At 39.1% G+C, this 21,598-nt stretch overlaps 1 protein-coding gene across 13 annotated transcripts in view; it reads left to right on the top strand.

The window, feature by feature from the left end:
- Nucleotides 1-21,598, top strand: part of FBXL13 (F-box and leucine rich repeat protein 13) — a 304,098-nt gene that overhangs the window by 47,682 nt on the left and 234,818 nt on the right. For 11 of the 13 annotated variants that reach the window (XR_008658536.2, XR_008658541.2, XR_008658540.2 and 8 more), the window contains 4 exons: nucleotides 10,454-10,521; nucleotides 11,127-11,275; nucleotides 12,309-12,418; nucleotides 14,625-14,792. Coding sequence is in view for 1 of the 13 variants with exons in the window: in XM_055283477.2 (XP_055139452.1) it covers nucleotides 10,454-10,521; nucleotides 11,127-11,275; nucleotides 12,309-12,418; nucleotides 14,625-14,792 (495 nt within the window). In the remaining 12 variants the exon portion in view is untranslated. The remainder of the gene's footprint in view (nucleotides 1-10,453; nucleotides 10,522-11,126; nucleotides 11,276-12,308; nucleotides 12,419-14,624; nucleotides 14,793-21,598) is intronic. The other 2 variants (XR_008658544.2, XR_008658545.2) reach the window with 2 other exon arrangements.

The raw sequence follows: 21,598 nt of genomic DNA, 5'->3' as shown, positions 1-21,598 counted from the left end.
ATTTCCTGAATTTGAATGTTGGCCTGCCTTGCTATGTTAGGGAAGTTTTCCTGGACAATATCCTGAAGAGTGTTTTCTAACTTGGTTGCATTCTTCCTGTCACTTTCTGGTACACCAATCAAACGTATATTTATTTGGTCTTTTCACCTAGTCCCATATTTCTTGGGGGCTTTGTTAATTTCTTTTCACTCTTTTTTCTCTAATCTTGTCTTCTTGCTTTATTTCATTAATTTGATCTTCAATCACCGATATCCTTTCTTCCACTTGATGGAATCGGCTATTGAAGCTTGTGCATGCATCATGAAGTTCTCATGCCGTGGTTTTCAGCTCTATCAGGTCATTTAAGGTCTTCTCTATGCTATTCATTCTAGTTAGCCATTCATCTAATCTTTTTTCAAGGTTTTTCGCTTCCTTGCGATGGGTTAGAACATGCTCCTTTAGCTCAGAGAAGTTTGTTATTACCCACCTTCTGAAGCCTACTTCTGTCAACTTGTCAAACTTATTCTCTGTCCAGTTTTGTTCCCTTGCTGGCGAGGAGCTGCGATCCTTTGGAACAGAATAGGCCCTGTGTTTTTTTGGAATTTTCAGCTTTTCTGCTCTGGTTTCTCCCCATCTTTGTGGTTTTATCTACCTTTGGTCTTTGATGTTGGTGACCTACAGATGGGGTTTTGGTGTGGATGTCATTTTTATTGATGTTGACAATATTCCTTTCTGTTTGTTAGTTTTCCTTTAACAGTCAGACCCCTGAGCTGCAGGTCTGTTGGAATTTGCTGGAGGTCCACTCCAGACCCTGTTTGCCTATGTATCACCAGTGGAGGCTGCAGAACAGCAAATATTGCTGCCTGATCCTTCCTCTGGAAGCTTCGTCCCAGAGGGGCACCTGCCTGTTTGAGGTGTCTGTCGACCCCTACTGGGAGATGTTTCCCAGTCAGGCTACGTGGGGGTCAGGGACCTGCTTGAGGAGGCAGTCTGTCCGTTCTCGGAGCTCGAACACTGTGCTGAGAGAACCACTGCTTTCTTCAGAGCTGTCAGACAGGGACGTTTAAGTCTGCAGAAGCTGTCTGCTGCCTTTTGTTCTACTATGCCTTGTCCCCAGAGGTGGAATCTATAGGGGCAGTAGGCCTTGCTGAGCTGCGGTGGGCTCCACCCAGTTTATGCCACCTGGCCTCTTTGTTTACACTGTGAGCTACTCAAGCCTCAGCAATGGCAGATGCCCCTCCCCCCGCCAATCTGCAGTGTCGCAGGTCGATCTCAGACTGCTGCGCTAGCAGTGAGTAAGGCTCCATGGGTGTGGGACTCACCGAGCCAGGCATGGGAGGGTATCTCCTGGTCTGCAGGTTGCTAAGACTGTGGGAAAAGCTCAGTATTTGGTCAGGAGTGCCCCGTTTTTCCAGGTACAGTCTGTCATGGCTTCCCTTGGCTTGGAAAGGGAAATCCCCTGACCCCTTGCACTTTCTGGATGAGGCGACATCCTACCCTGCTCCAGCTCGCCCTCCGTTAGGTGCACCCACTGTCCAACCAGTCCCAATGAGATGCACCAGATACCTCTGTTGGAAATGCAGAAATCATCCATCTTCTGCGTCGATCTCGCTGGGAGCTGCAGACTGCAGACTGGAGCTGTTTCTATTCGGCCATCTTGGAAGCATGCCCAAAAATATTCTTTTACAGACAGGGTCTCACTCTGTCACTCTTGCTGGAGTGCAGTGGCATGATCATAGTTCACTGTAACCTTGAATTCCTGAGCTCAAACAATCCTCCTGCCTCTGCCTCCTGAGTAGCTGGGACTACTAGGTGTAAGCTACCATACCCGGCTAATTTTTTTTTCCTTTGGTACAGACAGAGTCTCACTGTGTTGCCCCAGCTGGTCTCAAACTCCTGGCCTCAAGAGATCTTCCTACCTCAGCCTCCCAAAGTGCTGGGATTACAGGTGTGACCCACTGTGTCTTTTAAAATAATAAAATAAGATATAAAATATTTTAAAATAATGCTATCACAGAGGAGCACCATGTAAAAAAACCCTAAAATGTAAATGAAAGATGTGGATTTAAAAAGTCTTACTGATGAAAAAAGTTTAACTATGGAAAGGAAACTTAATCTTAGGACCCTTAGGGGCTGGAGTTTTAATCATTTGGGAGAGGCAGACAGTGCCTGTGCCCCAAACAAGAATCAGTTGGTTGATAATCAGTTGGTTGATCCTGTATTCTTGTTGGCTCTGCAAAGGTATTTTATTTCTTTTGAAACTGAGTATGTTACTGTTATCTGATAAGGCATCAAAATAAACATTACTGTAATCTGGAAGGAGTAAAAAATAGTAAAGTGTGGAAATAATGAAGATAGGAACTAGATTCGTGTTGTTTAGGATAAGTTTAAGTGTAACATATAATAATAATGATGTGATATTTATGTATATTCTGTCTGCTATTTATGGCATTTTAGGTGTTCTAAGGAATGACTTTGTAAATTGTAGTTTAAATTATTTCAGGGACTTTACTTAATGAAGTTGGTAACAAACATTAACATGTTTAAGAAACACTGAGTTTCCAAAATTGTATTTATTTAAATATGTGTTTATTGATAAAAAGCATTAAAGTACAAATGTTAGTGAGCGTTTCTGTCCAGGCACAACAGAGGTATCTGGTGCATCACATTGGGACTGGTTGGACAGTGGGTGCACCTAACGGAGGGCGAGCTGGAGCAGGGTAGGATGTCGCCTCATCCAGAAAGTGCAAGGGGTCAGGGGATTTCCCTTTCCAAGCCAAGGGAAGCCATGACAGACTGTACCTGGAAAAACGGGGCACTCCTGACCAAATACTGAGCTTTTCCCACAGTCTTAGCAACCTGCAGACCAGGAGATACCCTCCCATGCCTGGCTCAGTGAGTCCCACACCCATGAAGCCTTACTCACTGCTAGCGCAGCAGTCTGAGATATTAAAGATATTTAATATTAAATTAATATTAAATTTAATATTAATTTAATATTAAAGATATTAATACCAGTCTTTAGGTATTAAAGACTCTTTTGGGCCAGGCACTGTGGCTTGTGCCTGTAACCCCAACGCTTTGGGAGGCTGAAGTGGGCAGATCACTTGAGGCCAGGAGTTCAAGAGCAGCCTGGGCAACATGGTGAAACCCCATCTCTACTAAAAATACAAAAATTAGCTGGGTGTGGTGGTGCACACCTGTAATCCCAGCTACTGAGGAGACTGAGGCACGAGAATCGCTTGAACCGGGGAGTGGAGATTGCAGTGAGCAAAGATCGTGCCCCAGCCTGGGTGACAGATTGAGACTCTGTCTCAAAAATAAATAAATAAATAAATCAGTAATTTGCAGAAGATCAGGAAATAAGAAAAATGACTCATCATGAAAAATTCAGCACTTCATACCATGCCGTGCTGCTATATATAAAGATATATTCTCTCTGTATTAAAGACATGGCTTCTTTTTGCTATTGTTATTAACTTTTAGGGCTTTTGAAAAATAAAAAAAAATCAGAGTTGGGAGGGATTTAAATTAGGCATATCCATTCAACACATATTTATAATCCCCATTCTGTTTTGCTAGTATTGTTCTAGAACAGTGGTCACCAACCTTTTTGGTACCAGAGACCGGTTTCGTGGAAGAAATTTTTTCCATGGACTGTGGTGGGGATGGTGGGGGTGATTTAAGGATGAAACTGTTGTACCTCAGATCATCAGGTATTAGTTAGATTCTCATAAGGAACGCACAACCTAGATCCTTTGCATGCACAGTTCACAGTGGGGTTTGTGTTCCTGTGAGAATCTAATGCTGCAGATGATGAGGTGGAGCTCAGGAGGTAATGCTCACTTGCCCACTGCTCACCTCCCACTGTGTGGCCCAGTTCCTAACAGGCCATGGACCTGTACCAGTCTGTGGCCTGGGGGTTGGAGACCCCTATTCTAGAATGATACTATGTGGGATATAAGTGAAGCTCATTAATGAAGGAAAGGCATGGTACTTTATAATATGGTGAATTATGTTAAGACAATTTCATATATAATCTTTTGATTTGCAGGTTAACTGAGCAAAAAAGGGAATTGCCTGCCAGAAGAAAAATAATATTACAATATACTGAAAGCTAAAAATTATAATATAAAGTTAATGATTTACATTTATTTTACATTTGGTTCTTACCAGATTCTTAATACTTTACTAGGTACTTTAAGTATTTTATAGAACTGAAACTTTTTTTCTATAGCTGTTGTTTAAATGCATTTTTTTTACATATAGTAAATGGATATCTTACAAAATTAAAAATTAATGGGACCAATTACTACCCTCATAAATTTGGTATCTGTTAAGTCAACAGTAATGATTTGTAATAGTATTTCATTATTTTTTCATTTACTACAACACTTCCCCAGGTCTCACCAGCCTGGGATATAAGTAGAGCAGTGTTAATAGGAATATCCCAGATTTCACTGCCTCTAGCTCCTGTCTTCATAACACAAGAGGTCAGTTTCCTCTTCAAGTTCTACCCATTTGTGTTTGGGAATCCCAAAGCTATCCCATGTGAATTCAAGAATTCCTCCTAGTGTCTGTCTGGAACCTGTGAGGCCATCCGAAGGGGAACCCTAGAACTGCCACCCTGGTCTTCCTAAGATACCCAATGTCTGCCTGAGCTGGTGTTCCAGGCTGTACACCTGCAAATCCTTAAGTGCCAAATACTCTTCCTTTCCCTTGGCCTGCCAACTTTACTTAGACCACACTGGTTGGTCACACGTTTCACAAGATGCCGTATTTTTCTGAAGACTGCTAATAACTCAAACTCATACTTCAATACTAAAGCCACATTTGTTTACCTGCCGAAATAGTACCACTTTGTGGCAATACTTAAACTTTTAATTCGTTTTCCCACCAGCTTTGAAAGGAAATACCTCTCAGTAAAATTTTAATTTGAAAGATTGTATTTCAAAAATTGGCATAATGTAAGACTTTTGTAATATTTTTTGTATCACATTAGTTTAAGTTTTAAAAATGTAAAGTCACATTAAATCTGATGGCCTTGTGCTCTGTGTGCTGTACAGTAGTGGGGAACATGCTGAGAGGTGACAGCATGCTGGCAGCCCTCGCAGCCCTCGCTCGCTCTCGGTGCCTCCTCTGCCTGGGCTCCTACTTTGGCGGCACTTTAGGAGCCCTTTAGCCCGCCGCTGCACTGTGGGAGCCCCTTTCCGGGCTGGCCAAGGCCGGAGCCGGCTCCCTTAGCTTGCCAAGAGGTGTGGCGGGAAAGGTGCTGGCAGGAACCGGGGCTGCGCACGGTGCTTGCGGGCCAGTGTGAGTTCCGGATGGGCGTGGGCTCGGCGGACCCTGCACTGGGAGAGGCCAGCTGGCCGGCACTGCCATCTCCACCGGCCCTGAGCAGTGAGGGGCTTAGCACCTGGGCCAGCAGCTGCTGTGCTCAATTTCTCGCGGTGCCTTAGCTGCCTTCCTGCGGGGGCAGGGCTGGGGACCTGCAGCCCACCATGCCTGAGCCTCCCCACCACCGTCTGTGGGCTCTTGTGCCACCCGAGCCTCCCCAACGAGCGCCACCCCCTGCTCCACGGTGCCCAGTCCCATCGACCACCCAGTGGCTGAAGAGTGTGGGCACATGGTGCCAGACTGGCAGGCAGCTCCACCTGCAGCCCAGTGCGAGATGCACTGGGTGAAGCCAGCTGGGCTCCTGAGTCTAGTGGGAACTTGGAGAACCTTTATGTCTAGCTAAGGGATTGTAAATACACCAATCAGCACTCTGTCTGTAGCTCCAGGTTTGTAAACACACCAATCAGCACCCTGTGTCTAGCTCAGGGTTTGTGAATGCACCGGTTGACACTCTGTATCTACCTACTCTGGTGGGGACTTGGAGAACCTTTGTGTCCACACTCTCTATCTAGCTAATCTGGTGGGGATGTGGAGAACCTTTGTGTCTAGCTCAGGGATTGTAAACGCACCAATCAGCGCCCTGTCAAAACAGACCACTCAGCTCTACCAATCAGCAGGATGTGGGTGGGGCCAGATAAGAGAATAAAAGCAGGCTGCCTGACCCAGCAGTGGCAACCGGCTGGGGTCCCCTTCCACACTGTGGAAGCTTTGTTCTTTCATTCTTTGCAATAACTCTTGCTGCTGCTCACTCTGGGTCCACACTGCCTTTATGAGCTGTAACACTCACCAAGAAGGTCTGCAGCTTCACTCCTGAAGCCAACGAGACCACGAACCCACCGGGAGGGACGAACAACTCCAGACGCCCTGCCTTAAGAGGTGTAACACTCACCGTGAAGGTCCGCAGCTTCATTCTTGAGCCAGCGAGACCACGAACTAACCAGAAGGAAGAAACTCCGAACACATCCAAACATCAGAAGGAACAAACTCCAGACACGCCACCTTTAAGAACAGTAACACTCACCGCGAGGATCCGCGGCTTCATTCTTGATGTCAGTGAGACCAAGAACCCACCAATTCCGGACACAATGCCTTTCCTTCACTTTGTATTGCATAAATAGTGCTGCGTGCCTCATAGGAGCAGTTCTTTTGGATTCTGCCTGCAGTTCTTTCTTCCCTAAGACTCAGACCCCTGATTCAGGTGGCAGAGACAGATGCCATGTGGCTCCCCACCCCTATCCCCACTCTTGTCTTTCTTTCAGAGGATAGGAAAAGAAAAAAGAAAAAAACAAAAACAAAAAACTAAAAAACCTTTCTTAGTATCTTGTCTGTCAAAACAAAAATATTTAAATTGACTTTTAGAACTCTGTGTGTGTGTGTGTGTGTGTATGAGGGGGATGGAGAGAGAGACAGAGACAGAGAGAGAGAGAGAGAGACAGCAGAGAGTGACAGAGGGTCTCACCATGTTGCCCAGGCTGGAGTGCAGTGGCACAATCATAGCTTGCTCACTGCAGCCTCTATATGAGCTCCAGTGATTCTCCCACCTCAACCTCCCAAGTTGCTGGTACTACGGGTGCATGCTACCACACCCAGCTAATTTTTTATTTTTAGTAGAGACAAAGTCTCACTATGTTGCCCAGGCTACTGTTTAAGTCCTGAGCTCGAGGGATCCTCCCACCTCAGCCATCCGAAGTTTTGGGATTGCAAGTGTGAGCCACCATGCCTGGCTGACTTCTAGAATGTAATATTAGACAGGCCCAGGTAACAGAATCCATTAGATTTAGGCCAATGTTATCCCACCTCCACACCTCATACTCATTAAATGTTGAAAATATAGAAAATGAGAAGGAAAAACTAAAGCTTTTTTCCTGTAGCTATTGAAATCCTCACATCAACTGAGTGTGCAATGCAAATATATGGTCCTTGTCTAGATTCTAGTTTGAACAAACCGTATAAGACATTTGGAGGCCAATTCCAGAGAGTTGGCTATGGCATGGGTACAATGATATTAAGCAATTACTATTAAGTGTCTAAGGCAGGACAATGGAATTGTGGTTGCAAAGAAAATGTACTCATTTTTTAAAAGATGGATATTATAAGATTTGGGGGATGAAATGTCATGATGTCTTAATTTGTATACTTTAAAATAGAAAAAGCAAGTATGGCAGAATGTTGACAATGTTAAACATGGACTGTGGGTATTAGGTGTTTATTTTATTTCTCTGTAAGTTTGAAATTTTAAATCTTATTTTCCTCCAACCCTGGCAGAGGAATGAAATTTTTTTATAAGCTATTTTTTTTTAGGACTGGGTTGTAATCTTGCTACATATATCTTTTCAAAAAGAAATCAGTTTTATATTTCACTTCTTTTTCTCTCCTAATCTATAAAAATATGTTTCCTTGAAACTAGTGTGTGTGCTATTGTATGCTGCTGGAGCTCAGCTTAAAATTTGGGCCTTAACACTCTTCTGTCCCAAGTGTACGTGAGGAATAAGACATACTCTCAGTCATAATAGTGACTAATCACAGCAGTAATTCCTAGACAGGGTAAGAGTAGAGAGCTAAGGAATCTTGGGAAGTGAGCCTGGGTAGTTTACAAGTTTTGCAGGTGATTCCAACTGGCTTCTTGTAGGCCACTGGCCTAAAAAAGTAGTGTTAAACCCTAACTTAATACTATGAAAAAATCTTTCGTAACTAATTCATTATTTATTTACACATTCCCACTCTTTAACTTTAAAAATCATCTCTTATGGTAGAATTTTTTCTTTTATTTCCAGCCTAGAAATTAACCTTACAGTGTACCTGGACTCTCAGAAATCGTATTGTGATGCACTGTCCATTCCTCCCTCACTTTGTTTATAACTGCAGGTGTCTGGGGACGGCAGCACTAGTGGTGTGAGTGTTATGTGAGGGTACTCTGAGGCCATGTGTAGCCAGCACTAACTTGCTGTTTATCCACTGACTTGCCCACAAAGTTGTTACCAGAATCCTTTGCCCTCCATTTGTGGTAGTCAGATGGCAGAGAATTGGCTTGCATCTAAGCAGTTTTCTAATTCTGTTGATGGATCAATACATATATATTTGTTGAGCTCCTACTCTGTGCAAAACACTGCCAGCTGGAATTAAAAGGTGAGAGGAAGAATATTTTTCAATCAGAAGCAGTTAAACATTATGCAGCGACTATGAAGGGTGGGAAGCCATTGGCTGGAGTGTAGGTGGTGGAAACATAAATGGAGGAAGTGAAGCCATGTGACTAAGTGGTCCAAATGTGCCCAGTGGCTGGATTGGCCAGAGATTCCTTGGAGCTGCAGTGAAGTTAACACATGCCCACCCCCAAGTGGGGAATGGGGCATTACTGGGCTGGAGTCCTCTTGCATATTAGTCCCTTGGAGATGCTCTCTTAAACTTGCTTTTCCCTGTGAAGAAAACAAGAGTATACCAATAGTAATAATAAGGAAAAATCGTGATTTTAATTGTTTCTTTCTCTCCTTCCTTCCTTTCCCCTCCCTCTCTCCCTCCCTCCCTCTCTCCCTCCCTCCCTCATTCCCTCCCTCCCTCCCTTCCAAGCTGGGAGAACAATAAATGTAAAGTTAAAATAAAAATTTATGAAGAGAAACTCTTAAAAAATGAATATTAGAACAACAAAAATTCTGGTGTATTATAAATCATGAATTAATGAGGATTTAAATTACTTCTTTCAGTAATAGAAAAGAAAATACTTCTATGCTGTTTTAAAGAGTTGATCATCAGAAAAGAAAACTTGAGTTCAAATGGTACTTGCTGAATTTTAATAATTCTTTTCAAAGTCATTATTACTATAATGTTTTGAACTACATTCATTTGGTCATATAATATACTCATATTTTTATGACATCATTTACTGTAGTTATTTATTTAGGACTTTTCAGGTAATATCATCTAAAAAGAATCAAGCTTATGAAATTTAGGGACCTACAACAGTACTGAAAAATTGTAATGTTAATGAAATTTGTCTGCCCGTGCCACCTCATCCCCTTCTTGGTTTTTATCCTGCCTGCTGTAATATCCTCAGTACTCCTTCTTTATTCATCTGGATTCCTTTCTTCTATAAAAATCTGAATTTAGTGAAAAATGACTTGAATCTTTTATGTTTTCCCTCACTGTAGGCATAATTTGCATTTAATCTCCATCAAAAGTGAGGATTTTCACATGGCAGGGGTCCTTTGGGCCTTTCTTGTATGCCTAAAATAAATCTGTGATGAACATGTGTATGCCATATCTGTTAATTTAACAAAGTATTTATACCAATGTGCAAAGGAGAAAACATTTGCCTTAGAAAAGTAGAATTCAGAATTCCTGGCTGTTGGTATAGATTTGAACCAAACTTACCTATGCACCAAATAGATGTGACTATATGTTTGTATATCTATATAGTAAGCAAAGTGGCAATAAAATAAGAGGAAAACACCATTAACAACAGTAGCCATGTGCATATAATAAATATGTTAATATAATAATATCTTTATTTATTAAAGAATGCACAGAAGGTGTAGATGATTTCAGTTAGGTGTTGCCACATGTTATTGTGAATAGTTGTAAGTGACAAATTTGCATCTCTTTAAGCATATTCCACAGTTTAGACTTTTAATTTATGTGGTTTTCCTATTCCTGCTTGGTAAATGAGGAATTCCTCTATGTTGAAAAGAGAATCTCAGTTTATATCCTTGAAAAAATCATTCTGTTTGATTCAGAATGATTCAGAAAATCATTCTGTTTTAATAGTGAACAGCAGAACTGCAATTCTATACTATTATAAATATAGCTTATCATAACAATGCCATGATGCTTAATGCAAAATGCTTCAAACTAAGTGAGATATAATGGGAAAATATATTAAGCTGTTATTTTAAGTTAAAAAAAATACACAAAATTCCAAAACATAAATGGTATATAGTTCTTTCAGCCCATTCCTGTCTCCAACTGCCCAATTCCCTTCCCTCTTGGCATCCATTGCTCTCTTTTTCTTGAGTATCTTGCAGAGGTAGTCTATGCATTCCATTTATTTCTAATATTTGTTATTTCAATTATTTATTTACTTTAGATGGCTCCGGAATTGATGATAAAAGCCTGTAGCTTTTATACTGGACATTTAGTAAAGACTCATTTTTGGTAAGAATGTGATTTTTACAAACAATTTCTTCCTCTTTGAGTTTTTATTCTTGATATTCTCCATGCAAAGAAAAATTCACTTTTGGCCAGTTGTGCTGATTTTATCTGTTTAATCATGTTTCTACCATTTTGTATTATATATTTCTTTTATATTTAATCAGCTTTTACTTAGTTAAAATATGTATTTTACTTCTTTAAGGTATAACTATCTTTTCTTAAAAAATAAAACTTTAAAATTAAAATATAGTTAGTTTCACAGTCCACTTATCTGAAACCCTTGGAGCCAAATATGTTGTGGAATTTAGATTCCTTTTTAAAAAGACGTCATTAGGTGGTTCTTTTGGTAAATTGGAATTATGACAACATGATTTTATCCCATGATTTCTTTATTTTATCCAAAAAGAAATATGACTCATATAATCTCCATTTTTCTCTGTAACTCTTAGGAATTCTTCAGGTCATACCCAAGTTGTAGAAGTTTGTTTCTATGCTGTGGCTTTTGAGGTCATAAAAGAGATATCATTCTTTTTTCCCCTTAATTTATTTACTGATATATTGCCCTAATATCAAAATATTATTTTTAAAAAAATATCTTCTGCCTGCAGCACTTGGAGAGACATAGCTCGTACAAATGAAAATGTCGTCCTGGCTGAAAAAATGAACAGAGCAATGACATGTTACAATTTCAGACTTCAAAAATCTGTATTTCATCACTGGCACTCTTATATGGAAGACCAGAAAGAAAAACTTAAAAGTAAATTCTTACATAGTAGCAATTACTTTTTGTATCCATTTATTGAAATAATAAAAAAACTAACAGTTAAGCATACTTTGTATACTTAGAAAACCTATTGTTTTTATGTCTAGACAGTTGTCATAAAATGAAGGTAGAGCTGCTAATTTAAAAATAATGAGATTTGTCTCAAAGGATTTTAATAGAAAACATTTAAAATCAAATCTTGTGTGCATTTGTGTGTATGTATACATGAATATAAATAGAATCTACTATGAGCTTTTTTACAAAATAGAGAGCTGGATGGGTTCCAAATAGTATGGACAGGTACCAAAATTGACTATTTTTGTAAAGAGGTTTATGCTTTTTACAAATATTACATTTAAAGTATATATGACGAAACTTAAAAATAAAAATTATCTTCTCTTAAGACCTTGGGGGTTATACCGAGTGGGTGGCAGGTACGTTCATGTGATCCATGCCCACTCAGTATAACCTCCAAGAGCTCTTGCATTCCAGTTAGATTTTTTTGCAACTCTCCTGATAATAACTTGTTTATGACTGTTGCAAACCAGAGAATCATTTCTTTTTGACTGGCTTTGGTTGGTACCTCAGTTAGAGTGGACCCTCCGAAGATTTTAACATTAGTGTAATGAAGGGTTAGGAAGTGGTTAATCATAAGACATAAAATTAAATTCAAAGGCATTGGATCTAAATGCTACCTTATGACTGTATTTCTTATGAAAAAGTTTAGAAGTTCTGGTTTTACAAAGAACAACCTTGTTTAAAAAAAAGAAATGATACATGTCTTGACATTTCTATTGCAGCTATTAAATCTTAATTTCTAAGGGCAAAGGTGATGTTTCCAGGTTAATAAAGTCTCGAGAGTACTAATGCTATCAAAAGTAATTAATTTCAAGTGTAAATAAAACCAAACAAAAACGATCTGATGCGACATTGTCTAATAAACATGATAGACTATTAAATCACTTTGTGTTTTTTGGAAATAGCTATAACTATTAATATATACAGTAATCTAGTAAATTTCCTTCAGATATGCTATTGCGGATACAACAGATCATCTATTGTCACAAGCTAACCATTATCCTAACAAAATGGCGGAAAACAGCAAGACATAAGAGTAAAAAGAAAGAAGATGAGCTGGTATTGTATATTGAAACAATTTTTTAAGAATCCAAATTTTTCAGTTATATTCATGTTGCCTCAAATAATAATGCTGTGTGTGGAAAATACTAAAATCCTGAATATTATCTACTTTTGATGAGATTCTTGTTATTTTTTTATTTTTATTTTTTGGGACAGAGTTTAGCTCTTGTTGTCCAGGCTGGAGTGCAATGGTGCAGTCTTGGCTCACTGCAACCTCTGCCTCCCAGGTTCAAGCAATTCTCCTGCCTCAGCCTCCCGAGTAGCTGGAATTACAGGTGCCTGCCACCACACCCAGCTAATTTTTTTGTATTTTTCGTAGAGACGGGGTTTCACCATGTTGGCTAGGCTGGTCTTGAACTCCTGACCTCAGGTGATCTGCCCACTTCGGCCTCCTAAAGTGCTGGGATTACAGGCATGAGCCACCGCGTCTGGCCGGGATTCTTGTTCTTTAACTTAATAATTTAAAATTTACTTCAGCTATTAGTATATCATTACTTAATATTGGTTTAGTATGCTCAAAGTAACACTATGATCAGATGTGGAAACATGCTGGATTTTTTTTTCTGTAGTACATTAGTAGGAGATATTTTATTAATATTCTTTGAAATACAAAGTAAGGGTAGATAGGAAAGAGAATGTGGGGTGAAGTTAAATCCCCTTCTTTTGTGGTTGCCCCATGGATCAATGCCTCTACTCACCTGAATTTGGTTCAGATATTGAGACTGACAATAGCACACACACAGCAAAAGAATATGAGGAGATTTATTACTTACATATGCTTAAAACAGTGCTAGAGCCTGTGCTGAGCTTTAAGCATCTCGGAGGTTACTTGAGATGCTCTCTAGAAGTTTATAATCTATAGGTTTTGAGCTGGTGGTCTTGTAGGCTGTCCTCTAGGCTTTGCCTTTTGCAAACTACCTTTTCAATGTTACCAGTGAAACAGTTCTACTTTGGGTACCTAACACTATGTTAGTCTGCTCATTCACTGCTTTCCACCAGTCTGTATATTAAGCTAGTGTTTTGATAACTGCCCTCTATGCCTGATTACTGATTGTCTAATAGTGAAATAGGTAGCTGTACATGACCAGTCCCGCCTTGTACACGCCCTTCAGCTAAACATCCCTGAATATAAAAATTAGCCAGGCATGGTGGCGGGCCCCTGTAATCCCAGCTACTTGGGAGGCTGAGTCAGGAGAATCTCTTGAACCCTTGAGGTGGAGGATGCAGTGAACCAAGATGACACCACTGCACTCCAGCCTGGGCGACAAAAGCGAAACTCCTTCTCAAAAAACAAACAAAAAATCCCTGAGAGCAGGCAGTATTGTTCTCTTAGTATTCTCCATATGCTGAGCATAATGTTTTACACACAGTAGTTGATATATATTAATATATATAATGTATGTTATATATACTATAATAATATTAAGATATATGTATATTATATATATTATATAGTTAATGGTGTGTTTAGAGAACTTTTTTTCTAGATATATGATTTATTGACCTAATAATCATTCTACATTCCCTTAAATGGAGTGAGGATGGCAAGTGTATGCTGGGAGCAGAGGCAGGGAACACCTATGTGTCAAGTGCTTCACGTGTATTCTTCCTCAGGCTCTAATGTGTGTGTGTATACACACACATACATACACACATATACATACACATATATATATTACATCAATATATATTACGCCAATATTGTGTATATGTTTATGACTGAAATACTTACTACCTTTATTTATTACACAGTTTTCAGAAGTGTATCAAAAGTTAAAATGGGGACTTCCTGTGACAATAAATTTGGCAATTTCCCAAATACATTACTTCTGACTTCCCTTTTTTGTTATCTGTATGTTAATCACCTTCACTCCGTGCACCAATTACCAGTTTTATCATTGCCAGAGCCTTGACTTTGTGGTCCTCACTTCCTCATCTGTGAAAGAGGAGACTAGTTCAGCTTTTCAAGATGGCTGCCTGTGCCAGTGTTTTATGACAACTAATGGAAATGATCTGTAATACTTTGGTGGTTCAGAGAACATTAAACATGCTTATGAAAAATTATAGTTTATGTAGTAATGATGACGATCATAAATAATGTTTAATTGGTCCTATTCTTGTGTCAAGCACTGTGCTTTGTGTCTGTCATCTCTCTTGACCATTACAGCAATTCCATGGAATTTTAAAATTATTTTCATTGCAGATATTAAAACATGAACTTCAGTTGAAAAAATGGAAAAATAGATTAATACTCAAAAGAGCTGCTGCAGAAGAATCCAATTTTCCTGAACAAAGTTATTCTGAAGTCTCTCTTGTAGATGAGACTCTAAAATGTGACATTTCACTGTTACCTGAAAGAGCAATATTACAGGTTTGTATGAATTCAGTACACATTATATTCTATAATCTGCCATGTGTGGTGGTGCATGCCTGTAATCCCAGCTACTTGGGCGGCTGAGACAGGAGAATTGCTTGAACCCAGGAGGCAGAGGTTGCAGTGAGCCGAGATCACACCATTGCACTCCAGCCTGGGCGACAATAGCAAAACTCCATCTCAAAAAAAAAAAAAAAAATATATATATATATATATATATATGTATACACTACAATCCTACTCGATATATTGCATTCAGTTAGAATAAGGATATTTTTGCCCATTATTTCTTCGTTTACAAATCACCTGCTCCTATCTTGTCTGTTTTTACATTGTAATTCCTATAATTTTCTTACTGGTTTGTAATAGCTCTTTATATTGGCAATATTAGCCTTTTGGAATATATTTGGATATTTTTTCCCCCACACTTGATGTTTGCTTTCAATTTTGCTTGTGGAGTCTTCTGGTGACAGAATTTTTTTGTTTGTTTGTTTGTTTTTGTTTTTTTGAGATGGAGTTTCACTCTTGTTGCCCAGGCTGGAAGTGCAATGGTGCAATCTCGGCTCACTGCAACCTCCGCCTCCTGGGTTCAAGCGATTCTCCAGCCTCAGCCTCCAGGTAGCTGGGATTACAGATGCCCACCACTACGCCCAGCTAATTTTTTGTATTTTTAGTAGAGATGGGGTTTCACCATATTGGCCAGGCTGGTCTCAAATTGCTGACCTCAGGTGATCCACCCACCTTGGCCTCCCAAAGTGCTGGGATTACAGGCATGAACCACCACACCCGGCTGATGACAGAAATTTTAAAGCCTTATGTAATAAAGTCTGTCATCTTTGCCCTAATTATTTCTCTCTCTCTCTCTTTTTAACTTTTATTTTAGGTTGAGGGAGTATATGTGAAGGTTTGTTATATGCAGGTAAATTGCGTGTCATAGGAATTTGGTGTACAGATTTACTTTGTCACCCAGGTTATAAGCCTAGCATTCAATAGATACTTTTCCAATCCTCACCATCCTCCCACCCTCCACCCTCAAGTAGATCCTGGTGTCTGTTCTTCGTTTCTTTGTGTCCATATGTACTCAGAAGTTTAGCTTCCACTTGTAAGTGAGAATGTGTAGTATTTGGTTTTCTGTCCGTGTTTTAGTTTGCTTAGGATAATGGTCTCCAACTCCATCCACGTTGCTGCAAAGGACATGATCTCATTCTTTTTTATGGCTGCATAGTATTTCAATGTATATATATACCACATTTTAAAAAATCCAGTCTACTGTTGATGGGCATTTAGGTTCATTTCGTATCTTTGCTATTGTGAATAGTGCTGTGATGTGCATATGCATGCATGTGTCTTTATGGTAGAATGATTTATATTCCTTTGGACATACACCCAATAATAGGATTGTTGGGTTGAATGGCAATTCTGTTTTATGTTCTTTGAGAAGTCGCCAAACTGCTTTCCACAATGGCTGAGCTAATTTACATTCCCACCAGCAGTGTGTAAGCATTTCCTTTTCTCTGTAACCTTGCCAGTATCTGTTATTTTCTGACTTTTTAATAATAGCCATTCTAACTGGTGTGAGATTTACATTTCTCTAATGATTAGTGATGTTGAGCATTTTTTCATATGCTCATTGGTTGCCTGTATGTCTTCTTTTTTTTTTTTTTTTTTAGAGAATTACGGTAAGGATTTTTTTAAAATTTTTTTTTAAGGTATCATGACAATCTTTAATATGTATGCACCTAACAGCAAGACATTAAATTATAAATGGCAAAACTCACAGAAATTCAAACAAATAGACAATACTACCATTATAGTTGGTAACTTTAACAATTTTTCTTTTAAAAATTGATAAATCAAGGAAGTAAAATACATCAATAAGAATATAATTGAATGAAAAACACCATTAATTAATCTGATCTAATTGACATTATACCACATCCAATGACATCAGAGTACATATACTTAAGCTTGTATGCAAGATTTACAAAATTAGACTACATTCTGGGCCAGAAAAACATACCTTAACAAGTTTCAAAAAGCAGAAATCATAGAAGACATATTTCCAGATAGCAATACAATTAACAAGATATAAATAAAAGGAATAGAGCTGGAAAATGCCCTAATGTTTGGAAATTAAATAAAACATTTCTAAATAACATCTGGATCAAAATTCTTTTGAGAAGTGTTTGTGTGCTTTGACTACTCTTTTAATGGTTTTTTGTTTTGTTCTGTTTTGTTTTGTTTTGTTTTGTTTTGTTTTTTTGAGATGGAGTCTGTTCTGTCGCTCTGACTGGAGTGCAGTGGAGCGATCTCAGTTCACTGCAGGCTCTGCCTCCCAGGTTCACGCCATTCTCCTGCCTCAGCCTCCTGAGTAGCTGGGACCACAGGTGCCCGCCACCACGCCTGGCTAATTTTTTGTATTTTTAGTAGAGATGGGGTTTTACCATGTTAGCCAGGATGGTCTCAATCTTCTGACCTCGTGATCCACCCGCCTCGGCCTCCCAAAGTGCTGGGATTACAGGCGTGAGCCACCATGCCCGGCTAATGGTGGTGTTTTTTTCTCGTAAATTTGTTTAAGATCCTTATAGATTGTGGATATTAGACTTCTGTTGGATGTATAGTTCACAAACGTTTTATCCCATTCTATAGGTTGTCTATTTATTCAGTTGATAGTTTCTTTTGCTGGTAGAAGCTCTTTTGTTTAATTAGGACCCATTTGTTAATTTTTGTTTTTGTTGCAATTGCTTTTGGAATCTTCATAATGAAATTTTTGCCAAGTTCTATGCCAAGAATGGTATTTCCTAGGTTATCTTCCAGAGTTGTTACAGTTTTAAGTTTTACATTTAAGTCTTGAATCTATATTGAGTTGATTTTTGTATATGGTGTAAGGAAGTGGTCCAGTTTCAATATTCCGCATGTGGCTAGCCAGTTATCCCAGTATCATTTATTGAATGAAGAGTTCTTTCCCTGTTGCTTGTTTTTCTTGATTGTGTAGATGTGTGGCATTATTTCTGGGCTCTTTATTCTGTTCCATTGGTCTATGTTTCTGGGTTTTTTTTTTATACTTTAAGTTCTAGGGTACATGTGCACAACGTGCAGGTTTGTTACATATGTATACATGTGCCATGTTGGTGTGCTGCATGCATTAACTCGTCATTTACATTAGGTATATCTCCTAATGCTATCCCTCACCCCTCTCCCCACCCCACTACAGGCCCCAGTGTGTGGTGTTCCCCATCCTGTGTCCATGTGTTCTCATTGTTCAATTCCCACCTATGAGTAAGAACATGCGGTGTTTGGTTTTCTGTCCTTGCAATAGTTTGCTGAGAATGATGGTTTCTAGCTTCATCCATGTCCCTACAAAGGACACGAACTCATCCTTTTTTATGGCTGCATAGTATTCCATGGTGTATATGTGCCACATTTTCTCATTGATGGACGTTTGGGTTGGTTCCAAGTCTTTGCTATTGTGAATAGTGCCACAATAAATGTATGTGTGCATTTGTCTTTATAATAGCATGATTTTTAATCCTTTGGGTATATACTCAGTAATGGGATGGCTGAGTCAAATGGTAATTCTAGTTCTAGATCCTTGAGGAATCGCCACACTGACTTCCACAATGGTTGAACTAGTTTATAGTCCCACCAACAGTGTAAAAGTGTTCTTATTTATCCACATCCTCTCTGGCACCTGTTGTTTCCTGACTTTTTAATGATCGCCATTCTAACTGGTGTGAGATGGTATCTCATTGTGGTTTTGATTTGCATTTCTCTGATGGCCAGTGATGATGAGCCGTTGTTTCATGTGTCTGTTGGCTGCATAAATGTCTTCTTTTGAGAAGTGTCTGTTCATATCCTTTGCCCACTTTTTGTTGGGGTTGTTTGATTTTTTCTTGCAAATTTGTTTAAGTTCTTTGTAGATTCTGGATATTAGCCCTTTGCTAGATGAGTAGATTGCAAAAATTTTCTCCCATTCTGTAGGTTGCCTGTTCACTCTGATGGTAGTTTTTTTTTGCTGTGCAGAAGCTCTTCAGTTTAATTAGATCCCATTTGTCAATTTTGGCTTATGTTGTCATCGCTTTTAGTGTTTTAGACATGAAGTCCTTGCCCATGCCTATGTCCTGAATGGTATTGCCTAGGTTTTCTTCTAGGGTTTTTATGGTTTTAGGTCTAACATTTAAGTCTAATCCATCTTGAATTAATTTTTGTATAAGGTGTAAGGAAGGGATCCAGTTTCAGCTTTCTACATATGGCTAGCCAGTTTTCCCAGCACCATTTATTAAATAGGGAATCCTTTCCCCATTGCTTGTTTTTGTCAGGTTTGTCAAAGATCAGATGGTTGTAGATGGGTGGTATTATTTCTGAGGGCTCTGTTCTGTTCCATTGGCCTATATCTCTATTTTGGTACCAGTACCATGCTGTTTTGGTTGCTGTAGCCTTGTAGTATAGTTTGAAGTCAGGAAGCGTGATGCCGCCAGCTTTGTTCTTTTTGCTTAGGATTGTCTTGGCAATGCGGGCTCTTTTCTGGTTCCATATGAACTTTAAAGTAGTTTTTTCCAATTCTGTGAATAAAGTCAGTGGTAGCTTGATGGGGATAGCATTGAATCTATAAATTACCTTGGGTAGTATGTCCATTTTCACGATATTGATTCTTCCTATCCATGAGCATGGAATTGTTTTCCATTTGGTTGTGTCCTCTTTTATTTCATTGAGCAGTGGTTTGTAGTTCTCCTTGAAGAGGTCCTTCACATTCCTTGTAAGTGGATTCCTAGGTATTTTATTCTCTTTGAAGCAATTGTGAATGGGAGTTCACTCATGATTTGGCTCTCTGTTTGTCTACTATTGGTGTATAGGAATGCTTGTGTTTTTTGCACATTGATTTTGTATCCTGAGACTTTGCTGAAGTTGCTTATCAGCTTAAGGAGATTTTGGGCTGAGACGATGGGGTTTTCTAAATATACAGTCATGTCATCTGCAAACAGGGACAATTTGACTTCCTCTTTTCTTAATTGAATAACCTTTATTTCTTTCTCCTGCCTGATTGCCCTGGCCAGAACTTCCAATGCTATGTTGAATAGGAGTGGTGAGAGAGGGCATCCCTGTCTTGTGCCAGTTTTCAAAGGGAAGGCTTCCAGTTTTTGCTCATTCAGTATGATATTGGCTGTGGGTCTGTCATAAATAGCTCTTATTATTTTTAGATATGTCCCATCAATACCTAATTTATTGAGAGTTTTTAGCATGAAGGGCTGTTGAATTTTGTCAAAGGCCTTTTCTGCATCTATTGAGATAATCATGTGGTTTTTGTCTTTGGTTCTGTTTATATGCTTGATTACGTTTATTGATTTGCGTATGTTGAATCAGCCTTGCATCCCAGGGATGAAGCCCACTTGATCATGGTGGATAAGCTTTTTGATATGCTGCTGGATTCGGTTTGCCAGTATTTTATTGAGGATTTTTGCATCGATGTTCATCAGGGATATTGATCTAAAATTCTCTTTTTTTGTTGTGTCTCTGCCAGGCTTTCGTATCAGGATGATGCTGGCCTCATAAAATGAGTTAGGGATTATTCCCTCTTTTTCTGTGGATTGGAATAGTTTCAGAAGGAATGGTACCAGCTCCTCCTTGTACCTCTGGTAGAATTCGGCTGTTAATCCGTCTGGTCCTGGACTTTTTTTTGGTTGGTAGGCTATTAATTATTGCCTCAATTTCAGAGCCTGTTATTGGTCTATTCAGGGATTCAACTTCTTCCTGGTTTAGTCTTGGGAGGGTGTATTTGTGCAGGAATTTATCCATTTCTTCTAGATTTTCTAGTTTATTTGCATAGAGGTGTTTATAGTGTTCTCTGATGTTAGTTTGTATTTCTGTGGGATCAGTGGCGATAACCCTTTTCTCATTTTTTATTGTATCTATTTGATTCTTCCCTCTTTTCTTCTTTATTAATCTTGCTATCGGTCTATCAATTTTGTTGATCTTTTCAAAAAACCAGCTCCTGGATTCATTGATTTTTTGAAGGGATTTTTGTGTCTCTATCTCCTTTACTTCTGCTCTGATCTTAGTTATTTCTTGCCTTCTGCTAGCTTTTGAATGTGTTTACTCTTGCTTCTCTAGTTCTTTTAATTGTGATGTTAGGGTGTCAATTTTAGATCTTTCCTGCTTTCTCTTGTGGGCATTTAGTGCTATAAATTTACCTCTGCACACTGCTTTAAATGTGTCTCAGACATTCTGGTATGTTGTGTCTTTGTTCTCATTGGTTTCAAAGAACATGTTTATTTCTGCCTTCATTTCATTATGTACCCAGTAGTCATTCAGGAGCAGGTTGTTCAGTTTCCATGTAGTTGAGTGGTTTTGAGTGAGTTTCTTAATCCTGAGTTCTAGTTTGATTGCACTGTGGTCTGAGAGACAGTTTGTTATAATTTCTGTTCTTTTACGTTTGCTGAGGAGAGCTTTACTTCCAACTATGTGGTCAATTTTGGAATAAGTGCCATGTGGTGCTGAGAAGAATGTATATTCTGTTGATTTGGGGTGGAGAGTTCTGTAGATGTCTATTAGGTCTGCTTGGTGCAGAGCTGAGTTCAATTCCTGGATATGCTTGTTAACTTTCTGTCTTGTTAATCTGTCTAATGTTGACAGTGGGGTGTTAAAGTCTCCCATTATTATTGTGTGGGAGTCTAAGTCTCTTTGTAGGTCTCTAAGGACTTGCTTTATGAATCTGGGTGCTCCTGTATTGGATGCATGCATATTTGGGATAGTTAGCTCTTCTTGTTGAATTGATCCCTTGACCATTATGTAATGACTTTCTTTGT

The sequence above is a fragment of the Symphalangus syndactylus genome, chromosome 6, assembly GCF_028878055.3.
Source record: "Symphalangus syndactylus isolate Jambi chromosome 6, NHGRI_mSymSyn1-v2.1_pri, whole genome shotgun sequence".
In the NCBI taxonomy this organism is placed as follows: Eukaryota; Metazoa; Chordata; class Mammalia; order Primates; family Hylobatidae; genus Symphalangus; species Symphalangus syndactylus.
This window is presented reverse-complemented; position numbering and strand designations above follow the sequence as displayed.